The 10484-nt window shown below is 45.1% G+C and overlaps 2 protein-coding genes across 3 annotated transcripts; one reads left to right on the forward strand and one right to left on the reverse strand.

The window, feature by feature from the left end:
- Nucleotides 1-3095: 3095 nt before the first annotated feature.
- On the forward strand, nt 3096-4313 carry LOC125546404. Its single transcript, XM_048710663.1, has 2 exons — nt 3096-3596; nt 3762-4313. Exons 1-2 carry the CDS (start codon nt 3459-3461, stop codon nt 4302-4304), a joined length of 681 nt encoding a protein of 226 aa, XP_048566620.1. The 5' UTR covers nt 3096-3458; the 3' UTR covers nt 4305-4313.
- A 291-nt stretch (nt 4314-4604) lies between these two features.
- Nucleotides 4605-10220, reverse strand: LOC125546403 (vacuolar fusion protein MON1 homolog). Of its 2 annotated transcripts, XM_048710661.1 has the most exons (15): nt 9733-10220; nt 9360-9439; nt 9179-9250; nt 9042-9081; nt 8784-8885; nt 8541-8662; nt 8315-8447; nt 7161-7252; nt 7004-7085; nt 6738-6802; nt 6330-6617; nt 6160-6251; nt 4988-5052; nt 4796-4887; nt 4605-4700 (listed from the first exon to the last, which is right to left on the reverse strand). In XM_048710661.1, exons 1-15 carry the CDS (start codon nt 10141-10143, stop codon nt 4670-4672), a joined length of 1767 nt encoding a protein of 588 aa, XP_048566618.1. In that variant the 5' UTR covers nt 10144-10220; the 3' UTR covers nt 4605-4669. The 2 variants fall into 2 exon arrangements, with proteins under 2 accessions (XP_048566618.1, XP_048566619.1); XM_048710662.1 differs by having other exon boundaries at nt 4605-4887; nt 9733-10219.
- Between the last annotated feature and the right edge of the window lie 264 nt (nt 10221-10484).

Raw genomic sequence — 10484 nt, forward strand, 5'->3', positions numbered from 1 at the left:
GGACGAACGACGGAAGAGGAATCACAGGCTGGAGCGGCTGGAGTCAAAGCTTTTGGGAAGTCGTCATCAATGGCCAAAATTGGGGAAAGTAAGAGAGAGAAGGCAAGTGGAGGAGAAGTGAATCGGTATCCTCCTACCCAAATAAGGAAATGTACAAGCCAGTTTTATCCTTTCCAAACCCAAACGTGTTTCTGTATAAATTAGTTATCCAAAAATTCATTAGCAAAACCGATTTTGCTAAAACGCCTTCGTATATCTTTTGTGGCGTTTCTCCATAGGTCTGGCGTTCTGCGGCATTTTGAAAGCGCCTCCAAAGCTCCGGCGCTTTGCGGGCGTTTCCGGTAAACGCTGCGTAAAGTCCCCACTTGAAAAAAAGAGCTAGCTAGCTCTCGTATGCTATGGTATTCTCTGGCCACTATAGATCCGTCGGGCCCAAGGCCCATCATCATCAATCATCAATCAATCACAAACAGCACAGTTCATCAACTCCACAAACAAATTTGTCTCAAAAAAAAAATCAACTCCACAAACTGTTACCGCTTAGGAATTTTTATAACAAAATATGCGGCTCCTCTTTTAAACCAGTCAAAGTTTACCTCGGTAGTCGATCGGTATGGGACTACATAAATGGCTACTCGAACTAGGAGTGACTCGCGTAATTAAAAACAAAAAACGAGCAGCATGACTCGAACTAGGGACGTCGGGTTTACCTGAAGACGACTTTGCCAACAAGCAATACCATCGGTTCCCACTTACTCCCTCCATTCCGAATTACTTGTCTTAGATTTGTCTAGATACGGAGGTATCTAATACTAAAATGAGTCTAGATACATCCGTATCTAGACAAATTCAAGACAAGTAATTCGGAACGGAGGTATCTAGCACTAAAATGAGTCTAGATACATCCGTATCTAGACAAATCCAAGACAAGTAATTTGGAACGAAGGTATCTAGCACTAAAATGAGTTTAGATACATCCGTATCTAGACAAATCCAAGACAAGTAATTCGGAACGGAGGAAGTAGTTGTCAAGGAAGTTTATTTGCCCACCCCACCCCCCCCCCCCCCCCCCCGCGCAAAAAAAAGGAAGTTTATTTGTATAGTGTACGTGTCCATCTGGCCGCCCGAGTGGAAGGCCTCACAGGCCATATTTGTTACAACAGGGGGTTAACTAAAAATACCTTGTAGAAAGGGAGGTAATCTAAGGCACTTTTTTATTGCCTTGTAGAAAGTGCCTCTGTTTCTCTACCGTACGTGTTGTACTGTTTGTTGTAGTATAACCAATACCTTGCTCATGCACGCTCCGCGTTCCTCTCACCTTCCACAGTGTGGATCTTGTCAAACTCATCCTTAGCTACCTTAAGGGCACTGTGGATCTTGGGCTACACATTTACCCATCCTCACCTTCCACACTCCTAGCGTATTCTGATGCCCCGACACTGGACGTTCTACCACCGGTTTTTGTGTTTTTCTAGGGGACATTTGATACTATCTTAGTTGTCAGTTGTTGCAGGAGCTTCATCAGCCCGTCGTCGGTTTGTCGCAGGGTCTCTGCTGTTTACATAACAGTCAATCCGGTGCAACATCGGCAGACGAGACATATTGAGACTGGCATTCACTTCTTCGAGCTTGACAAAGCCTCTTTGGGAGAAGTTGGTGTGCTGCACCGTCTGTTCGTGCGTACCTATACACAACTTGCGGCGTCTCCGTTCTTGTTTTGTACTGTATTCGCGTAACTTTTTGATCAGTTCGTGCGTACTGCATTGGGTAGTTTTGTGTCGGTTGACGGCGTGACGGACGGCCGGCAAGCCGCGCGGCAGCACGCAAAGTTTGCTCCAGGGCACGACCCACGTCCGGTGTGTATGTAGCGCGGCGGTACGTCGGTACGTACGTGGTCGGGCCTAACGCACGTACGCGTGCGGGACGGTCAAAGGAGAGAGTACGTGGTTTGCACGTACGCACAGGACGCATGCATGCGGGACAGTCAACCCTGACTTTGGAGCAATTCGCCGCCGGGCGCGTGCGTTGCGGGGATTTGACAGTGACAGGTGGGCCCGACGTAACGCATCCGGGTCGCACCGCAACCACCCTGACCTGTGCATTCCTTTTTTCTGAGAAAATCAATGCATGCATATGCCACGTACACACGAACAAAACACATGCATGCATCAGTACACGCTACATTTCGTTAGAGGGAGAACAAAAATCACATCAACCGTAGTAAAACAGCCATGCGTATTCAGTGGAAGGGAGGAGACATTTCCGTCGACGACGAGGCGCCTACGGTGACTTCGTAAATCTCAAGATGATATGTCAGCTCAGTCTTTCGGAGGTGCTCGTAGGGATAGGGTGTACGTGTGTGCGTTCATAAGGGTGAGTATATGCGCGTGTATATGCTCGCTTGTGTCTGTACTGATGTTAAAAAAAACTTTGACAAAAGTAATTAGCTAGGCCCTGGCAAAAAAAAGGCAATTAGCCAGGGCAGGAAGTAGCTACTGCTGCTGCGTGCATGCTGTCACCACATAGCACGTACTACTTGGTCTAATTTTTTTTTAAACACAGCCAGAATGGTGTATACTCATCCCTATGAATGCATACACACATACCTTGTCTTTATGAGCACCTCTGATGAAAGGCTGAGCTGACAGGTTCTGAGATTGACCAAGTCACCATAGACGCTTCGCCATCGAAAGAAACGCCACTTCCCAGTGAAAGAATAATCAATCACCGGATCCCCGCCTCCTAATTCGGCTGTCCCGCCATCGGATGGAACAGCGGCGGCCGGCATGGTTCCGAGGAGGCACGATGGAAGCATCATTTTTGCTGCATAACGATATTTATTTAACTGCAATGGTGCATTTGAAGCATAATTGCATGGTATCATGCAATGTATGACATTGGCGGTCCAACACTGCAACAATCCTATTATAGTCCAATCGGACTCTTCAGTGGCATTGACGGGAAGGAAGTCTTTTGATGGAAATGGAGGAAATGAAGGGGCCGGACGGGCTGATACCTCGTGGTCGTGGGAGGGCCCAACACGAGGAAAGGAAGGAGACACAAAGGTGAAAAGGGCAAAAGGGAAGACGGAAAGAGTAACGGCGAGGACGGTCCTTTCTTCCTTCCGCCAGCCAACCAGCATCTTCTCATAATCTCATTCCATTTTTACTGTAATGTAATGCAATTTATTTTACTGCTATATCTCGTGTTTCTCGTCTATAGAGGAGATAATAGGAAGGCGTGATGGCACATTCCAAATGTTTCCATTCGGGAATGGAAACACGGCCGCCGTGTATGGAAGGGAGGAAAAACCACATTGACTCGTGGCGCTGGCTGTACACCATCTGTCCTCCCTTCCTATCCATCTCCCTCTACGGCTTCCTTTTTATTATTACTCACCATGCCTTCTTCTTTTGCCACAAGGCAGGCATCCTAATCCCAAAGGAAGGGAGAGATCAATGGCGATGGACCAAGAGCTGCCGCTCGGGCTCGGCGACTTCTCCATCGCCGTGGACGCCTCCTCCCTCGCCTCCCTCTGGCCGCCGACGCCGCTGCTCCCGCCGGATCTCCAATCTACTTCTTACCCAGACCAAGAGGTTCGCCGGCCATCTTAATTCTTCTCTCCGCCTTCTTCTCTAATGGTTGTTGATTGACACTGTAGTGAGATCGTCTGTAGATCTTGAGCAGACGTTGAAGCCCTTTGGTGATCTTCCATTACTGCTCCTTTCGTTTAATCTTTGTCCCCGTGGCATGCCATGCAGATCGTGGAGGAGGTGAGGCGGAGGCTGGCCGCGGCCACGGCGGAGCTGGAGGCGGCCAAGGAGGAGGTGCGCCGCAAGGAGCAGAGCATCGCCGCCCTGGTGGAGCTCGTGCGCCGCACGGCCGAGGAGCGCGACCAGCTCCAGCAGCACCTTGACCAGCTCCGGCAGCACCTGCTGCTGGCCGCGACAACGTCAAGCAGCTGCGACTCAGGCGCCAGCGTCCCAACCTTCTCCCCGCCGGCCGCCTTGCTCGACGCCGTTGACAGGAGCACAGCCATCGCCATAGATATCAGGAGCGCGCCAGTTGCCATCGACGACAACAGGACCGCGGCGGTGCTCGAGCAGCTGGCGGCCAAGAGGCCATTGCCACAAAGGGGGCAGCTGCTGCAGGCGGTAATGGAGGCAGGGCCTCTCCTGGAGAACCTGCTGGTGGCAGGGCCAGTGCCGCAGTGGCGCAACCCGCCACCTGTGCAGCCAATCCCCAGCCCCGTCATATCGGCGCCTTCAGGCTCTCGTGCTCCCATGGGTTGGGGGCCATGGTAGCGGCTCTTCTCATTTTCTACTCGTCGACGATACTTAGGAATTCATGTATTTTCAGACTTATCTCAGGCGGAAATCAAGGTGACAGCTACCATGAAAAGTTTTGTAATCTTTGTAGACTGAACTTTTTCTGAATTGATTGAACATACAGAAGAAAAGAAAAGAAACAGTTTCTTCAAACCCATATACATGATGTAAATCTGGATTCCATGGGGAATTAGGAGGTTACAGGCCGCATAAATGAGAAATGGCACCCGATCCCATCGACGAGATGCAGATGGAAAACCAATTATTGGCTTGAACTTGTCTTGAACAATGATCATCATGAATAAAACAGACCACATTTGTGAATGTTACAGAGACAAACCTCATACATCTCCCCAACAGTGATGGTATTGCCTGTGTCGGTATGATAAGTACATGAATCATGAAATCATTCAACGGAAGAGGCAAAAGAAAAAGTACATGAATTTACATACAAGACAAAATATCACCAGGCAATGGTGCTTTCTCCGTATATGAACACTCTGTCCTCTAAATCCCTGATCCACTGGCATACTCTGTTGCATATCTTGATCGCTTGGGTCTGCAAAATACGTGTGCTCAAAGTAAGATCCAACAGGTTATTACACGGTGATAAATAACGGATTGATAGTATTGCTGAACTGTTTGTGGCAGATGCCAACCTTGTCCGCCAGTGGGCTGAAGGCTGCATACAGCTCAAAATCCTGGGTTATCCAGCTCAACATAACTGCAACGGAAGGGAAATTATGTAACAAAGTAACTGTGGCACACATAGGCAAATAGGAAATAGCATCACACTTGAGCTAGTAAAATTCGAGAAAACCCCTAGGACATCAATGACACAGAACCACGACTGCAGCAAGTAGAGACATATCTGGTGCCCATAACAGCTAGCAGCTCATATCCCTATGGGAGTATGGGTATGTGTCTGTGAGCAGAACGGATGGTACTACTGAATGGTTTTAGGTGTTTGAATTAAGTGTTTCCAATTCAACATAAAATAGAACAGCATACTGCACATGTGCCTGTATTTGTAAACATTCAAAAACTGGTCTTACAGAAAAGATACAAGATATTAATTCCCTGCATACTATATGCCTCATGGTTTCAGAACAGAGCTTCGTTAAATAGCTTTGCTTGCAGAAGTTGAGATCGCACAATCACATCATGTGAATGAGAAAAATGTGCGTCTTAGAATCATGTAGCAACTAGAATAAAAGGTAATAGCTTCATCTCTCTCGAAGGTTGAAGATGTCATCAAATGGCCATAATGTAGTGCATATAAATTTTCTGAAAAGTCAAACTTCACAAAATTTTACCAATTTTATAGAGAAAATTATTTATATCTACAATATCAAATATATACAATATGAAAGCACGTCATGTGATGTATCTAAGAATACGTATTTGGTATTCTAGATGTATATATTTTTCTCTACAAACTTGGTCAAAGTTTATAAAGCTTGACTTTTCGAAAAATCTATACACACTACATTGTGGAACGGAGGGAGTAGTTTCTAGTTCAAATATACCCCCAGACACTAACATATATCAGAGTTATGGACATGAGTGGAGCTTGATCAAATCTGTCTTCATTATTCTGCAAATTCAGTTTATACATCCCTTTGTTTCCAGACAAATGATCCCAATAGCATATGTGGCTAATTGGCTATCAGAGCAGCAAAATACACTGAGAACGATTTGCATATTTCTATAGTTGCTTACCAACACATTATATAACAAGAAGTATAACTCGGGGAATCAACTAACAGAAACAATCCAATCAAAATTCTAAACACAAGGAAGTAAGTTGTGGAGCGCCTGTGTAACTCACCATAATCCTCAGTTCTTCTGAATTGAGTTTTGTGCGGACCAGTTGCTTTATCATGCATGGAAGCATAAACCTTTTGATAAGCCTTGTACAATCTGCACACATCAGATATTCTCTCAAAGACAGTTCACTAATACAGAAGTAAATAATGTACTGTCATCAATATTCAATACCTCTTTTGTTGCTTGGGATTTCTTATGGGCAAGGCAACCTCAGACGATACATACTGGTCAAGGTAGACACTTTTGTATATAAAATGCCAAAGTCCAGCTGGTCCACCAATTGCCTCATCAGAAGACAATGGTTGGGAATTTAGGCCTTGAGAAGACTGTGCAGGAGCTGATGTAGATTGAGAAGTAGGATCAATGGGGACATCTTCAACACGCAGAACATTCTCATGTAAAGACCTTTGGACTTCGAGAAGGACATTTGATTTCAATAGAACATCCTGAATGCGGGCCCTAGACATCGTTGACAAAAGAGTAGTTGTCTCAGTTCCAATACATATTATATTAGGCAGCATTCACTCATTATCTTGTGATACTTTAACTAAGTGTTACACAGTTTAATGTGTACCTCACCTTGAATCTTTCAAATCAAAGAAGGCATCTGATCTCGGAGTAAGAAGAGTCAAGTAAGTATTTTCCTGCCATAGAGAAAAGATTAGTTCATATAATAAAATGACTTTCTCAAACCGAAACTAATAAATAAAATTTAATCAGCAGTGCATATAAACTTCTACAAGTCTGCATCTGTGTCGTAAGACATGCATCATAATTCTCATAATGAGGATATTGCCGGCACACTTAAGTGAACATGCATATTCAGATGCACCTATTTTACTCACATCAAAAAAATGAACATAAGCGTATAGGAAGGCCATAGGATTGTATCTTGGCAAGCATATGGGTGAAAAAGACTCCGAAGTCCTGCGTTAAACAGACAAATCTTGTAAGATGCTTGTAGGTCAAGGTTTTTCATTTCAGATAGTATGTGATGATTACCTAAAAGATTCGGAGGACAATATGAAATTTGCAAGTAGTAATATATCATCAGGATGCAAAGTTGCCTTTTGTGCTCCCACAAGACTAATAACCTGAAAATTAACCAAGATCATAGCTCTCAGAAACATGAACACAGAGGACTAACAAAAATATAAGATTTATGTATCCATCTCCATAGACTTGCAAAGTTGCAATCATAAGTGTAATATTTGGCAATGGCCAAAGTTCTGTTTCTCGTGATGGGATGGCAGACGCAAAATTGGCTAGAACTAGAAGCACATAATAACTAACATTAGCATGAGAGCAATCCATATTGGTATTGGTACCGTTCGTCAAGCTACAGAACACAGAAGTCGTTGAGTCTACTGAAGAGATCGAAAACATCTGATACCAAAGAATAAAAATGGCAATATTTCTACAGAATTCGAAGAAATGTGGCATATCAACTTGGATATGGTGGAAGACATAACTAATTGACTGACGACAAAGTAAGATTTATGATACTGTTGTATGAACCTTTAGAAAGGTCAAGTGGAATCTAAAATGTAAATATAATAAGAAATGTGTTACATTTTAGCACATAAACAGGATTCCAGGACACTTTGATTAAAGAGTCAAATGAACTAAGTAGCACAATGGAAGTTTTGACAGGAAATTGGACAAACCTGAAATTAACAAAAAAATGTAGCTCTCACAGACAAATAGAGGACTAAAGAAAATAAATGATTTGCGTTAAATGTCTCCAAACACTAGCAACCACAAGTGGAATATTTGATATGGATAAAGTTTGGTGCCTTAAATGGTACTGGCACCCTTTGGCAAGCTACAGAGCACAAAAACCCGTAGACTATTCGCGGAAGGCCATTAACTCTAAAAAAAGATTTCTACAGAAGTTCTCAGAAATGTGGAATCCCACTTTGGATATGGACATATGGTAAAAGACGTAACTGACTAACAGACTGACAATAAAGTTTTATACCCATGTTATATGAAGCTCTGGAAAGTGCAAGTGGCACCTAAAGAGTTTTCAGAAGTAACTATAATATGAAAAATGTTACATCTTACAAAATAAGCATGACTTCAGTACAGTAAGATGAAAAATGTCAAATGGGGTTAGTATGAAAATGGAAGTCATGGCAGCAAATTGGACAAACCTTGTGATCACACATCAACAGTGCAAACAGAACTCCCGAATCAGCAATGTCCTGCAAAACTGCGCTAGCAGCCTGTCTTGTTGATTGGGCAAGGGGAAGGCATGTGTATGCATGAAGAAATGTAGCAGGATTCCTGTAGAATGGTTCAATAAGATTTCAACTAAACACTAAAGTCCAAAATGTATTAAGATGGGAATCCATAGAAAGAAAAAGGAAACAAGCTAACCAGCTGAATGCGCGTATAAGACATAGGAAAACCGCATCTGTGCCACCTAGAAGTGGTGCCATGTCAAATTTAGGATTCTTCTCAAAGCACCTATTGACCGACTTTGTCAATATAAGCAACATCTGCAAATTTGTGTTTTCAGACAGAAATCAGCATAAGAATGGAAACGCAAGACTGTATAATAATTACAATAAAAATGCAAGAAATTCAAATGTGTTAAGATGAATGCAACAGTGGAAGCACCTGACCATACATGAGCTCTAGTTGGCCCCTCAATCCTTCAAACGTCTCTTCAGTGCAACTTATACAAACTAAATATATGGGACCTTTGACAAGGAAAACTATCTGAAAGAACAGCGTAAAATCAACTTAGAATACATCAAAGGGATTTCCAGTGAACTGCCCATGTTAGTGGTGTCTGATTGTTCAGGCGCATGATGCATTATCCTGAAGTAAGATTACAAGAACAGAGTAAATTTTGGACATGGAAGGCCATCTGACCTGATGTTTTCCAGCTCTCACAAATTTGATATGATCACCACTGGATAAGAAGAAACAACACCAAGAAAATTCAGTACAGCCACAGGAAAGGGTTAAGGACACTAATCATTGCAATCAGGAAAGGCGGAAAAGCATACCTGTTCTCCACAAAAGAAACAATCGCTTGCAGTGTAGCAGAAAACCCAGCTAACCTGTGCTCATCTCCATACCTAGAAGTTGAACCAGACGAAGGAAATGTGATGTTATGGTTCTACCTGAGAAAGTGCAGCAATTCCTGATAAACTCTATCATGAGTTCCTCTTTCTTAAGTGAATTTACCTAGAGTATATCGGCTTGCCGGAGTTGCTCAGAATGAAGAAATGCTTCTTTCTCTTCCTCCATGAAGCTGAACCATCATCCTGGAACATCATGGATGAAACACATTCAGGCTGAGATCACACAAACACCTACACCTCCAGCAGTAGCAGCTACTGCGGCGCGTGCAAACTTGGCTTGAATGCCACCAAGGTCACCGAAAAGGTAGTAGAAAACGGAAGTTTGGAAATTAGGTACTGCAGGTTTGGTAGTTTTTAGATCCATAAATACATTCACGAGTGAGCATGGATATGTATTGAGGGAAGACTAATCCATGATTAGATGATTGAAGTAGCTCAAGAAACAAGAAGAGGAGAAGGGAGCGAGCCGGGCTGACCTCGTCGGCGTGCTTCTTGCCGCGGGCCCAGTCCTCGGCGCCGGGGGCGAGGGGTGGGGCGGGGTCGGGCTCGGCCTCCTCGATGCCGCCGCCGGCGCCGGCGCTGGAGGCGACGCTGCTGCCCCGCTCGCCGGCGTAGCCGCTGCTGCTGGGGCTGGGCGGGCCGGCGTCGCCGTAGGCGTCCTCCTCCTCCTCCTCGAGCCCCTCGAACTCCTCCCTCCGCCGGGACGCGGCCGTGCTGCTCCCGCCCCTGGACGCGGCCGTCACGTACCCCTCGTCGTCCTCGTCCTCCTCCTCGGCGATCTCGTGGCCGCCGCCGGCGGAGGCGAAGTCCGCCGGCAGGTCGGCGCCGCGGAGGGACAGCGCCGCCAGGGCCTCGTCGGCGGCGGGCGGATCGGGGGCCGGATCCATGGCCGCGGAGGAGAGTGGGACGGACTAGTGGGGGAGAGGGAGAGGGGAGGAGGAGGTCGATCTATCACCGGTCGTCGGGTTAACCGGACCGGTTGGTTTGACTTGACCGACTCGTAGTTACTGGGTTGGTAATTGTGAGTTCCTCAATGTTAGATTTGGTAATTGTTAAGTTCACTGTTGTTAGTTAAATTCAACCGAAATTAATCAGACATCAATATTACAAGAAATTCTAAAAAGAAAAGGAAAACTACAGTCAACTCCTTGTGGAATCTCCCATCCTCTTCATCCTGCATTGCTCCTCAATCTCCTACATCTCGGTTGCTGTCTTGGGTTTGTCACGG

This window comes from Triticum urartu, chromosome 3, assembly GCF_003073215.2.
Source record: "Triticum urartu cultivar G1812 chromosome 3, Tu2.1, whole genome shotgun sequence".
In the NCBI taxonomy this organism is placed as follows: Eukaryota; Viridiplantae; Streptophyta; class Magnoliopsida; order Poales; family Poaceae; genus Triticum; species Triticum urartu.

What these genes read in the sequence shown, in the direction of transcription:
- LOC125546404 (XM_048710663.1), top strand. Translation starts at nt 3,459, where the DNA reads ATGGCGATGGACCAAGAGCTGCCGCTCGGGCTCGGCGACTTCTCCATC. An exon ending in CTTCTTACCCAGACCAAGAG is followed by an intron (nt 3,597 to 3,761) that starts GTTCGCCGGCCA and finishes CATGCCATGCAG; the next exon opens with ATCGTGGAGGAGGTGAGGCG.
- LOC125546403 (XM_048710661.1), bottom strand. Translation starts at nt 10,143, where the DNA reads ATGGATCCGGCCCCCGATCCGCCCGCCGCCGACGAGGCCCTGGCGGCG. An exon ending in CTTATACGCGCATTCAGCTG is followed by an intron (nt 8,448 to 8,540) that starts GTTAGCTTGTTT and finishes ACCATTCTACAG; the next exon opens with GAATCCTGCTACATTTCTTC. An exon ending in TCAGCCCACTGGCGGACAAG is followed by an intron (nt 4,888 to 4,987) that starts GTTGGCATCTGC and finishes CGTATTTTGCAG; the next exon opens with ACCCAAGCGATCAAGATATG.